General features: G+C 50.0%; 2 protein-coding genes and 1 pseudogene across 3 annotated transcripts; all 3 read left to right on the top strand.

Annotated features, from left to right (window-relative positions):
- Nucleotides 1-406: 406 nt before the first annotated feature.
- Nucleotides 407-11,262, top strand: SLC44A4 (solute carrier family 44 member 4). The gene is made up of 21 exons (XM_016121698.2): nucleotides 407-468; nucleotides 2,073-2,121; nucleotides 2,547-2,620; nucleotides 2,758-2,836; nucleotides 3,651-3,750; nucleotides 3,830-3,955; nucleotides 4,121-4,181; nucleotides 5,274-5,361; nucleotides 5,442-5,525; nucleotides 5,760-5,995; nucleotides 6,096-6,195; nucleotides 6,808-6,900; nucleotides 7,181-7,283; nucleotides 8,998-9,251; nucleotides 9,338-9,432; nucleotides 9,530-9,633; nucleotides 9,736-9,809; nucleotides 10,026-10,096; nucleotides 10,199-10,293; nucleotides 10,371-10,455; nucleotides 11,042-11,262. The coding sequence occupies exons 1-21, from the start codon at nucleotides 429-431 to the stop codon at nucleotides 11,158-11,160; spliced, it is 2,130 nt and encodes a 709-aa protein (XP_015977184.2). The 5' UTR covers nucleotides 407-428; the 3' UTR covers nucleotides 11,161-11,262.
- Nucleotides 8,196-8,313, top strand: LOC118605532 (annotated as a pseudogene).
- A 289-nt stretch (nucleotides 11,263-11,551) lies between the features above and the next one.
- NEU1 (neuraminidase 1) lies at nucleotides 11,552-15,788 on the top strand. Of its 2 annotated transcripts, none has more exons than XM_016121634.2 (6): nucleotides 11,552-11,862; nucleotides 12,309-12,501; nucleotides 13,198-13,271; nucleotides 14,022-14,204; nucleotides 14,376-14,598; nucleotides 14,697-15,788. In XM_016121634.2, exons 1-6 carry the CDS (start codon nucleotides 11,704-11,706, stop codon nucleotides 14,921-14,923), a joined length of 1,059 nt encoding a protein of 352 aa, XP_015977120.1. In that variant the 5' UTR covers nucleotides 11,552-11,703; the 3' UTR covers nucleotides 14,924-15,788. The 2 variants fall into 2 exon arrangements, with proteins under 2 accessions (XP_015977120.1, XP_015977119.1); XM_016121633.2 differs by having other exon boundaries at nucleotides 13,198-13,460.
- Nucleotides 15,789-18,459: the final 2,671 nt, after the last annotated feature.

Here is an 18,459-nt window from a genome sequence, read left to right as displayed (position 1 = left end):
GAATCCAAGGGGCAGAGCAAGATGGGAAGCAGAGTGGAGAGTCGCCCAGGGGGAAGGAAGGGTGGTGGTGGGGCCACTGTAGGCAGGGTCTAGTCAAGAGCTAAAAGGCAAATCTCAACACTTAATCTTGGCTGGAGGGTAAGGGTGAGAGTGTACCACAATTGAGATAGATTGCAGATTTTTGAAGAATTCTTAAGTGCATTCCAAGTTTTTAGGCTATTGTCTGTTGGGGCCCTGCAGTAGGCCCCCTGAGCACCTGTTCCTGACTCAGCCTTCTGGCCCTCCACTTCCTCCCTCCACAAGAGTTAAGAAGGAAGCAGGAGAGAGACGGGGACCACAGGTGGAGGTGGGGCTGTGACGTGGGAGGGCGGGGCAGGCAGCAGGTGAGTTGCTAGGTCTCCCGGGCTCCATTCACTCCGGAGACAGCCATGGGGGCAAAGCAAGACGGGGACGGGGACGAGGCCTATGGTGAGGCTGGGGGAAGGTGGGGTGGAGGCCAGGACCCTGCGGAGGGAGGGAGGGAGGCCTACCTGGGTGGCTCTAAGGATTGGTGTCTGGGGCTGGTTCCAGGGAGATGAGCTAGGGGAAGTTCTGGGTCCCTGAGGGGAAGACTGGGAAACAAGCTGACAGGAGACAGAGCCAGAGTCCAGGGATGGAGTTCAGCGGCTGGAGGCCATTGCTGAGGAGCATTTGAGGAGTGAAGCTGAGGAATCCAAGAGTAGCTGGGGCTGGAGTCCTTGGGAGGAGGGGTTTCAGTCTTAGACTGAGGGATGTGGGGATAGGGATAGGGCTCGGGCTAGGAGTGTCATTTTCTGTAGAGCCTGCAGCCTGTGAAAGATGAGGCTGGGCGCTGGGCTCCTGTCAGGAGGAATGGCTGAGGTCCCTGAGGAGTTTCAGCCTGGACCCTGGGGCTCTGAGGAGGAAAGGTGTTGGGGGTCTGCCTAGCAGGGTCTCTGTGAACAATGACAGGGGAAGTGGGTTGTGCTGGGACCCCTGTGAGGACTTGTGGCTGAAGGTCTTTATGGAGAGGGGGCTAGATGGACCTGCCTCTGTTAGGAGGGGAGCCTGTCTGGGGGTTTCTTGAGGAATAGGGGCAGAGGCCTGGGGTTCCTGGAAGGATAATGCCTGAGGCGAGGAGCCTATCTCCAGAATCTCTGAAGAATGAGGGCTGGGAGCTTGTCCCAGGGATCTGAGGATTAGGGGTGGATGGGTATACTTAGGGACCAGCCTCTGGGATCCCTGTGAGCAGTGAGGGCAGGGGCTTGCCTGCAGAATTCCCCTGGGGCTTTGAGGGAGGCCTAGAAGGGAGAGAACTGCAAGAGAGGGACCTCCAAGAGCTGACACTTGGGTCTCAAAGAGGGCTTGCAAAGGAGCAGTGAGGGCTTCCCAGGAGACTTCCTTGAACAGCTTTGGATCAATCATTGACCTCATGTCCAAGAGCCATGAAGGGACAGAGTCCAGAGCACCTGCCGAGAATGGACCCCACCCCTTTCCACATTCTTGCCCAGCCCTCTGCCCTGCTCAGTGCCCACTCAGGACCCTGTCTACCTGGCCCCACCTCCTTTCTGTGTGTACTCAGGGAGGACCAGGAACAGGACACAGCCACAATCTCAACCACAGAGCTCAGGTGTCACCCTAATTTGATTGCTTGCCCAGAGACTTGCAGTGGCCTAGAGACTGAGGTCTCCTCAGGTGGGGGTCGAGAGGGGGCCCTGTAGGAGTTGATGTCTTGGCTCTAGTTTCTTTCTCCATAGCCTTGGGCAGAGGTTGGGTCTCTAGGGAGAGGCTGCAACCTCCCTGAGTGACTATCTGAGTGGAGTAGGTGACCCTTAAAGGCTCCTCCTCCCCTTCCTCCAAGGCCACCTGAGTGGTGTTCATGGTGAGCAGTTGACCTTCTGACCAGGGCTTGATCCTACCTTTCCTGCACTCCAATTTCCCTGTCCTGCCAGCCCTGCCCCTGTCCATTTCCCTGTGAACCCCTGAGGGCAGGGAAGGATTTGGGAGAGATAGGAAATGGGGAGAGGAATTCCTCTCAGTGCCTCACTCTCAACTCTACTTCCCATGCCCCTCAGGGAAACCAGTCAAATATGACCCTTCTTTTCAAGGCCCCATCAAAAACAGGTGAGTTCTGGGCACTGAACTAGTGGGAGCAGGGGTGTCTTGTTTCTGCTGTATATTTGCTGAAATATTATTGCTAAAAGGATTGTGAAAAAGAAAACTGCCCAAGTACAGTGGGAGCATTATCATGTGTAGAGGGGGCACAGAAGCTTCCAGGGTGCTGGTGATATTCTGCTTCTTGACCTGGGAGCTGGTTACACAGGCAAGTACCCTTTGGGAAAATTCTTCCAGCGAAGCACTTATGAGTTGTGCGCTTTTTTCTTATACTTCAGAGGAAAGTTTACCCACTCAGAAGAAGGTTTTCTTTGAAAAATTAAACCTACTGATCGATGCCCACTCTCCGGCATCCCCCAGTTCTCCAACCCATGACTTCCCCAGACCATGCCCCTGCATCTCTTCTCCAAAGGCCTCCTCCATTTCTCTCCCAGGAGCTGCACAGATATCATCTGCTGTGTCCTCTTTTTTCTCTTCATTCTGGGTTACATTGCAGTGGGGACTGTGGGTGAGTTTCCAGCTGTGCAGAGCTGGGGCAGTGGCTGGGGGGTAATAACCCAGGGAGGGACCATACTCATGGCTGCTCCCTATGAAAAGTCCTTGCCCTCCCCCTCCAGTGATTCTTCTGTGTGTTTCTGTGTCCAGCCTGGCTGTATGGAGACCCCCGGCAAGTCCTCTACCCCAGGAACTCTACTGGGGCCTACTGCGGCATGGGAACAAACAAGTGAGTGAGGAAGAAGGGCAAGAGAGAGGTGGGGTTGGGGACGAGCAGAGGACACCACAACGTTCAGGCTGCAGACCCTTTCTCTCTTGTCCTCCCACCCCACGCCCCACCTCCTTGAATCTTACCACTGCAGGCCAGCACATTGAGCAGCCTCCATTGCTGGGCACTTGGCTTCTAAGCCACCCCCAAGTTGGGAGGCAATGTAGAGTCATGGGTAAGCGCATGGGTTTTAGACTTCAGAGACTGTCCTTTGACTCCCCAACTAGGCTAAGTAGGTTCTGGTTGTGTGGCCTTTGGCAAGGTACTCCACCTCTCTGAGTTTTGATTTCCTCAACTAAAAGGCAAGGATGACCCCAGAAGTGATGCTGTAAGTACCCACAGGCAGGAAACAGTCAACAACAATAAACCTCTAGCATTTATTCTGTTCCAGGCAGGCAGTGTACTTTACACACACAAACTCATTTAAACCCCAAGATGTAGGTACTATAATTTTACATATGATGGAACCAAGGCAGTGAGAAATTAAGTGACTCGATCAAGGTCACAAAGCTGGGTATTGATCTGGTTCCCATATTCATGCTCTCAACCATTTGTAAGCATGAATTGCTCAGCTCTGTCTGAACCATCTGCACTGCTGAATGAGTCTGAGAAATCTTTTCAGTGTCTCCCATACCTCTCAGCTGGATTGAGCTTCCCGAGGCCAAGACCTAGGTGGTGCATGTCTGAGCCACTGTACTCTTGAGGTTCGGTGAGTTGTCCCTGCTGACCTCGACACCTGACCAAACCCTGACACACGTTTCCACCCCTCCTGCAGAGATAAACCCTATCTCCTGTACTTCAACATCTTCAGCTGCATCCTGGCCACCAACATCATCACAGTCGCCAAGGATGGCCTTCAGTGCCCCACACCCCAGGTCAGAGCCTGGGGCCTACCTCTGCCCAGATCTCCCTCAGGTCCGGGTACCAGCTCTTCAGCATGTCCTCTGCCTGCAGGTGTGTGTGTCCTCCTGCCCAGAGGTCTCATGGGTGGTGAAGAAGGATGACTTCTCACTGACAGTCGGAGAGGTCTTCTACGCTGCAAACCGAAACTTTTGTCTGCCAGGGGTGCCCAGTAATATGGTGAGCACCGGCCCCAATGTCATCACTATTGTCGAGGATGCACCACATGGGTGGGAGTGCCAGGGGAAGCCAGGTGGATGACTGTGGTGATAGTGAGCGGGTGTGCCTCACTCCTCCATTCTGCTCTGTATCTGTGTGTCTGTCTGTCCTCCCCACACCCTCCAGCTAGTGCTCGAAAGCCTGCAACAAGAGCTCTGTCCCAGTTTCCTCCTCCCTTCCACTCCAGGTGAGAAGCTGCATTCCTTCCTCAGACATCAGCTTGTTGTATACTTGTATTGCTCAAATGAGGAAACCAGGCCCCAGGGAAAATGACACATGCTAGGTGGAGAGATCAGAGATGTTCACAAAGAGACTACATGGGAATCCCATGAAAACATACATGGTGAATGTACCCACACACATTTATGTATATGCATAAAAGACAAGCTGGAAAGAAGTTTATCCAAGTGTTAAAGGTGAATGTAGCTGGGCAGTGGGATCACAGTTGACTTTTTAAAATTTTGTGTGCTCTTCTTTCTAATAGCAAATATTATTTTTTAATTAAAAAAAGTTTTAATTATAGCATGAGAAAAGATATCCAGTTCTCAATATAAGTACAACAGAAAGGCTCTCAAAGGAATGCTCCAAAGTCAAATCTGGATTTAAATTTCCAGCTGTGTGGTCTTGGGCCAATTACTCAACCTCTCTGAGCCTTGTTGCCTCACCTTTAGAATGTAAATGCCAAAGCAATTTTGCCTGGCAAAGTTGTTGGAAGGGTGATAAAAAATGCTGTAGGCACATAATAGGTGCCACAGGACATGGCATTGGCTTCCCGGGGAAGGGGAGGTGGAGATGGAGCTGAATGGGGAGTGATGAATGGGATATCTGGAGGAGAGCGCTCAGAGAGGCTCAGCAAGAATGAAGGTACAGTGGTGAGGGTAAAGTGGTGAGCCTTGAAGCCTCACTGTGAGGTGGGCACTGGAATCATGAGGCCTGTGCTGTGCCTTGGTCCCCTTGGCATTCCGGCAGAAGATAGGTTGTTGGGTGGCAAGATTGGGGGTGGAGACGGTGTAAGAGTCAGGCCAGAGGGGAGGAGGGTCTGACCCAGGCTGCAGTGCACTAAGGGAAGAAGGGGTCATTAAAAGACAGTGAAGGAAGCTTGGGCTGGGCTTCATAGGCAGGAACTTCCTTTTGGCTGTGGAATTAAGAACAGCCCTCTGAAGGCCCTAGCCAGTCTCTCCTCTCTCCCCTGAGGACACTGTGGGCTGGGGTGGGAGTCAGAGACTTTCAAGGCAAAGCTCTTGGCCCTCCCATCCAGTAGCTGATTCTCTCCCTGCAGCTCTGGGGCGCTGTTTTCCATGGTACAATAGTACTGTGCCGGAACTCCCAGGGATCTCCAGCAACACCTCCATCGCCCAGGGGATCAGGTGGGCAACCCTAGCCCCCACATCTCTGTCCTGTGCCCCTTCCAAACTACAGCCCCATCTGACTCTGTCTCTCTCTGCAGTGGTCTTCTTGACAGCCTTAATGCCCGTGATATCAGTGTTAAAATCTTTGAAGATTTTGCCCATTCCTGGTACTGGATTCTTGTGTGAGTCACTAGATTCCCCTTCCTCCTTCCCTTCTCCCTCCCTGAGCCTCATCTCTTAGCCCAATATCTGAAACAGAGATTTTGGATGGGGGAGGAGAAGCCGGAGCTCAGAATGGACCCCAAACCCAACAGGATTTAGAATATAAAGGGAGTCTGATGGCGGGAACATTGAGGGTGTGAAGAAAGGTGTTTGGAAACCAGGGGTGACCTTCACCTGTCTCACCCTATCTATAGTGCCCTCGGTGTGGCTCTGGTCCTGAGCCTGCTGTTTGTCCTGCTTCTGCGCCTGGTGGCTGGGCCCCTGGTGTTGGTACTGATCGTAGGAGTCCTGGGCGTGCTGGCATATGGCATCTACTTCTGCTGGAAGGAATATCAAGTGCTGCGGGACCGGGGTGCCTCCATCACCCAGCTGGGCTTCACCACCAACTTCAGCGCCTACCGCAGCGTTCAGGAGACCTGGCTGGCAGCCCGTGAGTACCCTTCCCACTGCAAGTCAGCTACCCAAGCGATGCCTGGACCATGCCTGGCCCTGGCCCTGACCCTGGCCCCTCTGCCTCTGTCCACCCTCAGTGATCGTGCTGGCTGTGCTTGAAGGCCTCCTGTTGCTCATGCTCATCTTCCTGCGGCAGCGGATCCGCATCGCCATCGCCCTCCTGAAGGAGGCCAGCAAGTCAGGGCTTATCTGAGAGAGGGATGGGGCAGAGAGCAGGGGTGTGGGCCTGGGGTGGGCGTGCTAGGCAGGTGGCAGGAAGCCCTAGCAGAGAAGGGCAGAATAGCATAGTGGTTAACACTGCCATATGTAGTGACAGCCTTTCTGAGCCTCAGTTTACTCATCTGTAAAGTAGAGGCAGTCGTTGTTTTTACCCTGTAGTATGGTCCTGAGGATGAAATGAGTTGTCTCATTAAGTGCCTAGAATATGAAGCAGGCCTTTCAGAACACAGAGCAGTTATCGTTGTAGCGGTGTTGGTAGTTAGGTGGGATGGCAGGAATCCAGGTGGGGGGGAAAGTAGGAGCTTGCTCTCAACCAAGACTTGCCTGCTAATTCAATTGGTCAAGACATCATACTTTAAGGACTCTCTCCCCTTACTCTCCCTGAAGCTGCCCCAGGTCGTTTCTCTGAGACTCTAGTTACCTATAAGGGTTCTTTAAGCCTGGTTTATTCAATTCAGTTCACTTTGGGAACACCTACTGTGTCCAGTCTGGGGGAAGGAGCAGGCCCTGGTGGGGCAGAAGTAGAGCCAGGGCCATGGTCCCTGGTGGACAGTACTAATGTCCCTGCAGGGCTGTGGGACAGATGATGTCTACCATGTTCTACCCTCTGGTCACCTTTGTCCTCCTGTTCATCTGCATTGTCTACTGGGCCATGCTCGCTCTGTATCCTTTGCCCACATAGTTGGGACCTCCTGGAGTCTGTGAGGGCAGATAACAGAAAGGGGAGTGCTGGCCCACATAATGCCTGAGTGCAACGGGAAGAAGGAACCCCTCCTTTTGGGCAGGCACAGCCTGCCCCGGACAGAGTTAGAAGAGTGAGCCCAGGCTGAATTCCAGCTCCTTTGTGCAGCGAACATCCCGCATGAGCACCTGGGAAGAAATCCCTGAGAAGGGAACCTGTGGAAAGCCCCATGTGACCATGTTTTCCTTGACTCACCTCTGGGTACCTGGCCACATCAGGACAACCTCAGTATGTCTTCTGGGCGCCTAACATCAGCTTACCCAACTGTGAGAAAGTGCCAGTGAATACGTCATGTGACCCCACGGTGAGGGATTCGGAGTGGACATGGAGGGGGCACCAATAGGGCCAAGGGGACCCTAGGGACCAACTGATCCAAATGTTTCATTGTGCAAAGGAGACCGAGAACCAAAGAGGGCAAGGGGTTCACTCAAGGTCACAAGAGCTCGAAAGGGAGCCAGTCACTCCCTAATGATGCTCCCTTGAACCACATGTTACAAAAGGAAGGGCACTGAGACCCAGGAAGGAGGCATGCTGTGCCTAAGGGTAGGGCCAGGCCCTAGGGAAGCTGGATACCAGAACTTCTGCATTTCTCCCCAGGACATTCCTCTGCCAGGAGGACCAAGAACCACCTCATCCAAATGAGTATCAGTCCACTCATCTGTAAAATAGAGCTAATCATAATACTGGTCTCTCAGGGTAGCCTAGAAGATTAAATACATAAAGTGCTTAGTTCAATGCTTGGCACCTGATAAGAGCTAATAACTGTAGGTGGATTTAGTTTATTATTATTACTACTACTACTACTACTACTACTACTACTACTACTATTTTAATCTTCCTCCCTTCAAATTTTGCCCCAGGCAATAGGTAAGTGGGAAACTCTTAGGGGATTTAGGAGAGAAGCTGCTTCCCCAAACTCTCTCCTGAGAGATTGCCAGGAAGTAGCACTTGACCTCTGAGAATTTACTGTCTTCAAAGCTTTCCTGTGGCCACCTGCTCTGAGCTGGGACTGGGGGTTCTGCCTGCAGGCATTAGCCCCACTCTAAAAAGGGAGAGGAAGTTTGGTTTCATTTATAAAGGACTCACTATGTGCAAAACCCCAACTGACGTGGTTCTTGGTTTCAGCTTGCTCAGGATCTAGCATTGGAGACTGACACAAGCCCACACTTACATATAAAGCAGAAAGTGATTTGTTTCCTTATTATAAAACCTCAACGTCTACAGCCATGCCACCCTAAATGTACCTGATCTCATCTTATCTCGGAAGCTAAGCGGGTCGGGCCTGGTTAGTACTTGGATAGGAGACCAACTTGGAATACTGGGTGCTGTAGGGGTTTTAAAAAATTTTCTTTTCAAACATACATAGTTTCAGCAATTATCAAGATTGTTGTCATACTTGCTGGAAAGGGTTATTTTTTATTTTTGTGCTTCTTACTTGTTATTAAGGAAATCTTCAAGCACATACCAAAGTAGAGAATTTCTGTACCCAAATTCCACACCTTTGACTTTCTACTGTTCTTGTTTTTTCTTTCTCTCCACCCCCATACCTAGCTGCAAATACTTTTTCTAGAGTTAAAGGCAAATCCTAGATATTATGCTATTCCACCTATAAATATATCAGTATGGATATCAACAGATAAGGACTTTTAAAAAGCATAAGCACTAACCGTTATCGCACCCAACAAAATTAACAATAATTCCTTAATATTATCTGATACCCAGTCTGTTCAATTTTGACAGAAAATGTTTTGGTTGAAATTGCAGAAGATGCTCTGGGAGAGGACTGCTGACTAAATGCCAGGCTCTTGAGAACTAGGCATTGGTCACACTGCCACCCCATACACACACCATTAAGGCTTGGCCCACAAGGCCTGGGAGCTCCTATGCCCACCCAGAGACTTGGAGATGGATCTCCTGGAAGGAACCAGCTTCCCAGCTGGGGGAAGCTACTACTTCCTTCCCTCTACTCTGGGAGTGGCAGGAGCTGGCTGGTAATGAGCCTACTCTGTGCCCCGCAGGCCCAGCCCATGAACTCCTCATGCCCAGGGCTGATGTGTGTCTTCAAGGGCTACTTGTCCACAGGCCTGGTACAACGTTTTCTCTTCAACTTGCAAATCTACGGGGTTCTAGGGCTATTCTGGACCCTCAACTGGGTAATAGCCCTAGGCCAGTGTGTACTGGCTGGGGCCTTTGCTTCCTTCTACTGGGCTTTCCACAAGCCCAGAGACATTCCCACCTTCCCCCTGAGTGCTGCCTTCATCCGCACACTTCGGTAAGCCAGGGCTGGGAGCTGGGGAGTGTGAGCTTGGGAGTCCCCGGGGTCCTGGAGCTGCCTCTGATGGCCTGGTACTTCTGCAGTTACCACACTGGGTCGCTGGCGTTTGGGGCCCTCATCCTAAGCCTTGTGCAGATAGCCCGGGTCATCTTGGAATACATTGACCACAAAGTGAGAGGTGAGCAGAGGTCAGGGGCTGGGGAAGGCCCAGCTGAGCAGCTGAATCCTTGGGAAGTCAGGGGCCAGTGTTCAAACCTGAGCCCCCTGGCCCCCAGGAGCCCAGAACCCCGTGGCCCGCTGCATCATGTGCTGCTTCAAGTGCTGCCTTTGGTGTCTGGAAAAGTTTATCAAGTTCCTAAACCGCAACGCATATATCATGGTGAGGCCCACTGCCTTAGCAGCCCCTTACTCCAGGGCCCAGACCCCCCACCAAGGCCCAGGTGAGCTCTCCACAGGTAACTGACCTTTCCACCTCACCCAGATCGCCATCTATGGGAAGAATTTCTGTGTCTCAGCCAAAAACGCCTTAAAGCTGCTCATGCGGAACATTGTCAGGTCAGACTGTCCTCCAATCTGTGATCTCCCACCTAAGGCCTACTTCATGGGTATGCTGTGCTCAGAAGGGCCTTGCACTTGCTTTAAGCTCTGCTGCCTCCCTCTTGAAATGTAAACAATTTTCATTTTGCCTCTGTCACAGCAAATTATATAGTCAGTTCTGTTCCCAGCCCTGCCAGGCCTCTCACCCCCAACCTACCCCAACTCCTCATGCAGGGTGGTTGTCCTGGACAAAGTCACAGACCTGCTGCTGTTCTTCGGGAAGCTGCTGGTAGTGGGAGGTGTCGGTAAGGACCAGGACGGGAGTTACAAGGAAGAAGGCAGGGGTGCTGGGAAGCTGAAGAGGTGACCTTAGAGGAGTGACACTGACCTCCAGACCTCTCCCACAGGGGTCCTGTCCTTCTTTTTCTTTACTGGTCGAATCTCAGGGCTGGGTAAAAACTTTGAGAGCCCCCACCTCAACTATTACTGGCTGCCTATCATGGTGAGTGACCACCCTCCCCTTCTCTGCCCTACCCCCTTAACTCCCCAAAGCAATCATAACAGGCCTGTGTCTTCCAGACCTCCATCCTGGGAGCTTATGTCATTGCCAGTGGCTTCTTCAGTGTTTTTGGCATGTGTGTGGACACACTCTTCCTCTGTTTCTGTGAGTGACCCTTCTATCACCTCCCCCAACATCAAGGTACAGGCCAGTTAAGGCTTTTTTGAGGACTTGGTGCTTCTCGAAATAGCAACTTTTTGAGTTAAAGGAGTCAAAGCCAGAGGGAGCCTCTTCTGATATCCTCAGGCCAAGAGTTTGGAGAAGGGAGGAAGAAGTTAGCTTCCAGGCTGGTGGTCTGTTCCAAGATAGAGCATCCCAGGGGAGAGGCCACCTGGTATTATCCCTCAGGAAACCTCAGGTAGAAGTAATCCTCAAGAGACTTCTCAGCAGGTGGCTGTAGTGAGCAAGGATTTTCTTACCCTGTATGCTTCCATTCAGGCTTTAGTTATAGACAGGCATTATTTCCCCTTAATCCTTATCGGGCTGTGAAATACACTATTACTGACCCCACTTTACAGATGAGGAAACTGAGACTACATAATCTAACCAGGAAATTACAAAACCTGTCCCCCAAAACAGCCAGTGGTAGTATACAGTCTAGAAACCAGATAGCTTGTCTCTTGGTCCGGGATTTTCCCGGGAGTGCGGAGGCCTTGAGGGTCCTCTCTAACTAGTTTTTGTTGCGGCTCAGTGGAAGACCTGGAGCGGAACGACGGCTCGCCGGACCGGCCCTACTACATGTCCAAGGCCCTTCTGAAGATTCTAGGCAAGAAGAACGAGACGCCCCCAGGGAACAAGAGGAAGAAGTGAGAGACGCGGCCCTAATCCGGGCTGCACCCCGCATGTACGGCCTCCCAACTTCATTCCGCCTTTCAGATCTTGATTTTGTAGTAAAATACTATATTAAAGATTGATGTTCTGTTTTCTCAAAAAGTCTGGTACTGCTTTTATTCTCTCCTTGAAAAGCTACCCTTTTCTCCCCGTCTGGCACTTTAAAATAGGCCCCGCCCCTACGGCGCTCCCCAGCTGCCGCGGCCAATCACAAGGCTCCTGTGGAGTAATGCCGGCCCCTTCTTCACCCCAGCCAATACGCATCCCTCCTGGGTCACGCGCGGCGGGGCTTCAAAGAGGGCCAATAGGAAGAGCTACCTTGGAAGCACCAAAGGGTCACGTGGGGTCGGAGTGTGCGAGGACCAATTAGAGTCGCGGAAGCGCAGTGACTAGGCGTGGAACGTGTTGCTGGAGGGAAGGGGCGTGTGACCCCCCAAAGAGTTTAGAGGGCCGGGGTCAGCTGATTGACTCTAACCCCGATTTAGTCCTGGCGGCCAGTGCTGCGGTCGCCACGGGGAAGAGATGACAGCAGAACAACCCGGCACAGTACTCCTGGGCAGACCTGGGGAACCGCGGATGCTGGGGTATAGGGGAGTCTGTAGGGTTCAGGTATTTGCTGTGAACTTGTTGCTGTTGTCTGCGGCAGTATTCGGGGCTAGGGCAGAGAAAGACTTCAGTATGGTGAGTCACCCCTCTCAGAGCCCTACCCCCGACCACGCGGGCTGTTTCTGCTTGTCCGCTAGTACACGGGCTATTGAGCTCCCTTTCCTCCGCCTGCGTTTGAATGTTCTCTGCCGGACTCTCCGACCTTGTTTCCTCTATCTGCTCCCAGCCCTCTATGTCTTCAGGCCCTTGTTCTCCTCCTCATTCGACTCCTTCCCCTTTTGAGGCCCCCTCTTCTTCCCGAGGGCACCTTTTCCCCCTTGTAGCCCCTCCGCCGCTCCAAGGCCCCAACTTTCCTCCAAACTCTCCTCTGGGTTCCCCTTCCTTGTTCTGGGATCCACACCCCCAATTGCGATCACTTTCACCCTGCCTCTTCCAGGGGAACCTGACTCTGAGCCCCTATTCATCCGTCCTAAAACCCCAAGTCAAGTTTGTCCTTGTTGACCCTCCTCCTCCCTTCGCAGGTTCAGCCGCTGGTGACCATGGAGCAGCTACTGTGGGTGAGCGGGAGGCAGATCGGTTCTGTGGACACCTTCCGCATCCCGCTCATCACAGCTACTCCTCGGGGCACTCTGCTTGCCTTTGCTGAGGCCAGAAAAATGTCCACGTCTGATGAGGGGGCCAAGTTCATTGCTCTGCGGAGGTCCATGGACCAGGGTATAAAGATTCCTGGGTGACGAGAGCTGGTGTTAGATTGGATGGGTGGGGACCCTGACATGCCTTGACGGAAGCGAATTTAGAGGGCTGGAGGCCTGGGTCCCTGAGAGGGAGAGGTAACTTAAAGAGAGAAGGTGTCCAGGGCAGTGATCTGTAAATTGAGATCACCAAGGAGTTGAACATTCCTTCACTGAGCACTTACCATATACCTGGCACTGTTCTAGGTTCTGTGAATATAGTTATGAACAAAACAGCAAAAATCCCTGCTGTCACAGGGTTTATATTCTATTGGGAGGAGACAGACAATAAACATAATAAATAAGTAAATGTATTTTTGTGTTGGAAGGTGATAAATGCAGTGAAGCAAAATAAAACAGGATAAGAGGTATGGGGAGTGCTGGACTTCGATTATAATTTTCAGCAGGTAACATTTAAGCAGAGTAAGCCTGGAGGAGGAATACACCAGGCAGATGTGCAAAGACCTCAAGTAAGGAAGTGTTTGAGCAATAAAGAGGAGTTTGTATATGGCTGGATCAAGTGAGTGAGAACAAAATAGTTAAAGTCAAAGAGGTAAGGAAGGGCAGGCCTTATAGGCCCTGGAGCCATTTTAAGATCTTGGATCCCTAGCAGGAAGTGAAGGTTACAGGGAGGGGTAGAAAGGGCACTCATCCTAGGTTTCTTCCTTTTTTTCTTCAGGCAGCACGTGGTCCCCTACAGCATTCATTGTGGATGATGGGGAGACCCCAGATGGGCTGAACCTAGGGGCAGTGGTGAGCGATATTGATACAGGAGTAGTGTTCCTTTTCTACTCCCTGTGTGCTCACAAGACTGGCTGCCAGGTAGCCTCCACCATGTTGGTATGGAGCAAGGATGATGGTGTTTCCTGGAGCCCACCCCGGAACCTCTCCTTGGATATTGGCACTGAGATGTTTGCCCCTGGACCAGGCTCTGGCATTCAGGTCTCCATCCTGAGACTGGTGGAGGGGGCTGCCTTGTAGAGTTTGGGAGATGCCCCTAAATGGACTCCTTCCCAGGGTGACGGTCTTGTGAAGTCAGAGTTTCTGTCTTAGATGGGATCCCTTGGAATAAAGGGATATCCTGGGAGGAACACCTCACCACGGGAAGATGGAACTTCCCATCTGTACTAATCCATGTGGTGCCTGAGCAAATTAGAAAAAAACACCCTTTCCTTTGGGCAGACACAAGTGTGTGCCATGGTGCAAAGCTTGGTGGTTGAACACAGGTTGGGTTTAAGCTCCCATCCCAGCTGGGCCCCTTTGTCCTGTGTACAGCCTGTCCAGCATGTGCTCTGGATATCCCAAAGGAGCTTATTCTCCAAAAGAGCTTCTTAATTCAGGCAGTGGCTGTTTATGAGATCCTTCTGGGACCCTCAGCAAGCAAGGACAGAACTGGAGGGGACCAGATGTGTCTTCACATTTAAGAGGTTGTGGGTTCCCCTTCCCCTTCTCTGAGCCTACCTCAGTGTCTCCCTCTGTAACACCCAGCTCTCTTTCCCACAGAAACAGCGGGAGCCACAGAAGGGTCGACTCATCGTCTGTGGCCATGGGACACTGGAGCGGGATGGGGTCTTCTGCCTCCTCAGTGATGACCATGGTGCCTCCTGGCACTATGGCAGTGGGGTCAGCGGCATCCCCTATGGCCAGCCGAAGCGGGAAAATGATTTCAACCCCGATGAGTGCCAGGTCAGGAGTCAATGGGGTGTTTCCCACCCACTCCACTTGCCCTGTCCTCCAGAGTACCATTTCACTCACAGACCCAGGGTCTGGCTCCCAGCTTTGTGCCACCCAGCCTTGCTTCCTTCTTTGCCGGGCCCCCTGCCTGGATCTTCCTGAAGTCCTGTTCTCTCTCCTTAGCCCTATGAGCTCCCAGATGGCTCAGTTGTAATCAATGCCCGGAACCAGAACAACTACCACTGCCACTGCCGAATCGTCCTCCGCAGCTACGATGCCTGTGATACACTGAGGCCCCGTGATATAACCTTCGACCCCGAGCTCGTGGACCCTGTGGTAGCTGCAGGAGCTGTAGCCACCAGCTCCGGCATTGTCTTCTTCTCCAACCCAGCCCATCCAGAGTTCCGTGAGTGTCTGCCAGATGGTGTGGGTGGGGGGAGCCCCTGTTGTCTGGAGAAGGCCTAGGCAGAGACCATCCTTCCTTAACTCTGCTGCTGTCTCTAGGAGTGAACCTGACCCTGCGCTGGAGCTTCAGCAATGGTACCTCATGGCGGAAAGAGACAGTCCAGCTCTGGCCAGGGCCCAGTGGCTACTCATCATTGGCAGCACTGGAGGACAGTGTGGGCAGGGAGAACCAGGCCCCCCAGCTCTTCATCCTGTATGAGAAAGGCCGGAACCACTACACAGAGAGCATCTCCCTGGCCAAAGTCAGCATATATGGTACACTCTGAGCTGTACACCTGCCACAGGGGTAGAAGACACTGGACTCAGCCTTCAGGACTAAAGATGCCTAAAAAACAGTTTCATCTTCATTTAGACCCTAACCTTTTGTAAAATCAACTTTTCTTTGACAGGGAAGTAATTCTGTTAGGACTAAAAGCCTGTCTTCTACTCCCACACAGGAAGTCCTGCCCCAACCTAGGAGCACTTCCTTTTCACATCCCTGGGTCTGGACCCCTTACCCTTTTTTCTCACCCAGGACAATAATTGGTCCTTTTCTTGGGCAGGGTTAGGTGAACCTTTAGAATTGAATAATGTGAACTCAGGGACTTGGGGAAGGCTGAGCTTCCTCTTTGCGGTGAGATACCGGCTTTGGAGAAGATTGGTGATGGTCCTGGGAGGGCAGGATGTTTGCTTTCAGGGTAAGAAACTAGATGCAACACCTACCTTTACTATTATGAATCAAAATGTTGTAACATAATGTTTTTAATGAAGGACAATGAACATGTGCAGAGTCTGTGGTTTGGTCAGTGCCCATTTTCATGTCTGTGTGCCTCAGGTACACCATGAGGCTGGGAATGAGCGCTGGGGAGGAAGCTAGTGTGCTTATGGTTTCTGAAAATCTGACTTTGGCAAATCAAGTACTTCTTTCCCTTTCGCATTCTTTCTTATCACCGAAAAACAGGTTGATCTCCACAGGTGTAATCCAGAGTGGGAGGGGGACCCTCAAAGATATTTAAAAATCTGCTCTGTTTTGTATTTCTAAAATGAGTGGGGTGCTGTCCTCCACAAGGCAGGGAGCAAGTGTGTACATTGCAGATGGGAAGCCTCTTCCTAAGGCAGCCTGTTAGAGAATAAACACAAATTTTGAGGGGGAAAAAAAAAAACAAAAAACACCAGTATCTTTATCCTAAAGCAGATGCTGAGAAAAGAACCTGGGCAGCTGTAGGTGGTGGGAGAGCCACAGCTTTCCTCCATTTGGAAACAAAATACAGTGCCTAGATGAGGCGGTAAGAATGTCTTTCACATAGACGGAATAAGGCTACATTCATCTGCAGTTAGAAGTTTGTTTCACTTTCAACTGCTTCTCTAGGAAATGTTAGGGTAATTTATTCTACTGATGAAAAAAGTGGAATAATCCCAGTGTATGTGAATACATGGTATAATTTTGTTATATTTTATACAGAATTTGTGATCAATAATGCATTCCTCCAATTTTTTCATTTATAGACATTTTCGAAAACACTCAAAAGTAATTAGCTTAATGAGCCCCATGTACCAAACAGTTTCAACAGTTATCAAGATGTTGCCGTGTTGCTTCTGATCCTTTTTTCTACTTTTTTCCTTTGCTGAAGTATTTTAAAACCAGTCCCACACCTCATGACATTAACCCCTTATTCTTAAGTATGCATCTCATTCTTTAAAACAGAGCATTTATTATATAACCATTGTACACCCAAAACATGAATAAGAATGCTGTGGTATCACCCAATAGCCAGTCCACGTTCAAATTTCATTGTCTCAAAAATGACTTAAAGTCGATCTGTTCAAATTAGGATCCAAAGAAAATCTACACATTGCATTTCAATGTCTCCTAAGTTTAACCTACAATAGTCCTACTGTCCCTTTTTTTTATATACCATCTACACAGAAATACAATCATTTGTTCCACTCCAGATTCACAGTATCATTTATTTCTTTCTCTGTTCCTTATATTTCCAGTTAACAAAACTGAACATTTAATTGGATTCAGATTCCATTTGAGGCGGACAAGATTCCTTCACAGGTGCTGTGTGCTTCTTGCACTGCCCGCCCCCGCCCCAGGACAGGAGGCAAGTACTGTCCCACTCTCTGAGTAAAGAAGAGGTTGAGCAGTAGGTTCAGGCGCCCCTCCTTTGTAAGGTTCCCCTGTCAACCTTCCAACTGACAATTTCATCTACAGATGAATTTTACCTGAATCAATTATTTAACGAGGGGTATGAAGTATTGATTTTAAAATTCCGTTGTTTTGTTTATTAGCTGGAATTCTTCAGTAAAAACAGCTTGCCCTCTTCAAGGCTGTTGGGTTATCCTAAAGCATGGTTTATATGGGAAAGGCAGAATAAATGCTGAATGTCCCTCTTTAATTGCCAGTTCTCAGAGTAAACTGATATAATACTTTGCCCTGGCCATAAACCACATTGTTACTACACAGGAGGCACATGTGGAGGCAGAACCTGTGGGCCCACAGGAGGAAGCCGGGGGACATGTAAGAGAAAAAAGAACAAGGAGAGAAACAGGCAGCGTGGTTGCAGAGTCTGCTTTTCTAACACAGATCACAAAATAGATATGCAAGGAAGAACTGCAGCAACTGGGACATTGCTGTTTAATAACCACTAAAAATTATGCATCTGACAGTCTTGCTGACAATATTATTTACCAGAAATAGTGGAGGGAAGACAGGAAATACCATGCATGACTCATGAGCTTTGTGAAGTAGAAGTGGTAGGAGTCTTTTGAGAAAGTGACTATGTTCTTTCCTCATAGCCAAGAACTCTGAGCTAAGAAAGAGGACCCTTGAGGAAGGACCTCCTCCTGAGGAGGGGGTGGGACAGAGCTCATTATAAACCAGAGCTCTGGGCCCTAACCCAGACCTGGCAGTCCAGTATCTCTAGAATCAGTCCAAGACTTTGCATTTGTAATAGGAACTGCAGGAGACTCTAATGCTGAGGTCCCTGGACTGAACTTTGAGAAACTTTCTCTTGGTTAACCTAGACTGAAGAAGCATCGATTTCAAAACATTGAAGAAAAAAATCTAAAAAGAGAAACTTTTAACAGAAGAAATCATGTCTAAAGAAACCAATAACCATAATAGCCAGCAGGAACCAAACCTGCCTATTTTCTCAGGCATCTCGAATGCCCACCACGATACCTGGCGCATGGTAGGTGCTTAATATAGGAGGAAAGACAAGTCCAGGATGGGTAATGTCAATGTAAGAACATATAAACCAGTAGAGAGTTTTTATAAGATTTTATGTGAGCCAAAGTGATGACATTGCCAGGAAGCAAGATTTCAAATGCTCCAAAGAATGACAGTTTTGCAGTTTCTTTTATACATTTGAAATTAAGGAGGAAACACAAGAAAGATTACATAAAGGTGGGAGAAAGCAAAGCGATGATTAGATTACAGGATAGTTACCAAGAGCATGTGCTCTTCTTAGGTTGGTTATGCTTCAGAGGGGTCTGAGAAAGAGTTGTTTCAAATGTGTGTTAAGCTAGAAGCACAGAAATAATGGATGGGGCTTGCTTAAGGCAAAGATAAAGCACTAAAGAAGTTATATGCCTGGGATGTGGCTACCCACCATGACCTGCTCAGTTAGAAATCTATGATCAGATCACCCTGTGAGGTTACTTCTGGTCAGATTTATTACAGCTCAAAGGCTGTCTGCCTCTTTGTAAGTAAAGTAACAACGGGCCACATCTTCAGTGGGTAAAATGACCTCTATCTTTGTTCTGGATGGAGAAAAAAGAAAAGAAAGAAAAGTATCTCTGGATAACTCATAATAAA

The sequence above is a fragment of the Rousettus aegyptiacus genome, unplaced genomic scaffold (assembly GCF_014176215.1).
Source record: "Rousettus aegyptiacus isolate mRouAeg1 unplaced genomic scaffold, mRouAeg1.p scaffold_m13_p_1, whole genome shotgun sequence".
Classification (NCBI taxonomy): Eukaryota; Metazoa; Chordata; class Mammalia; order Chiroptera; family Pteropodidae; genus Rousettus; species Rousettus aegyptiacus.
The sequence above is the reverse complement of the archived record's forward strand: the minus strand, read 5'-3'. Positions and strand labels throughout refer to the sequence as shown.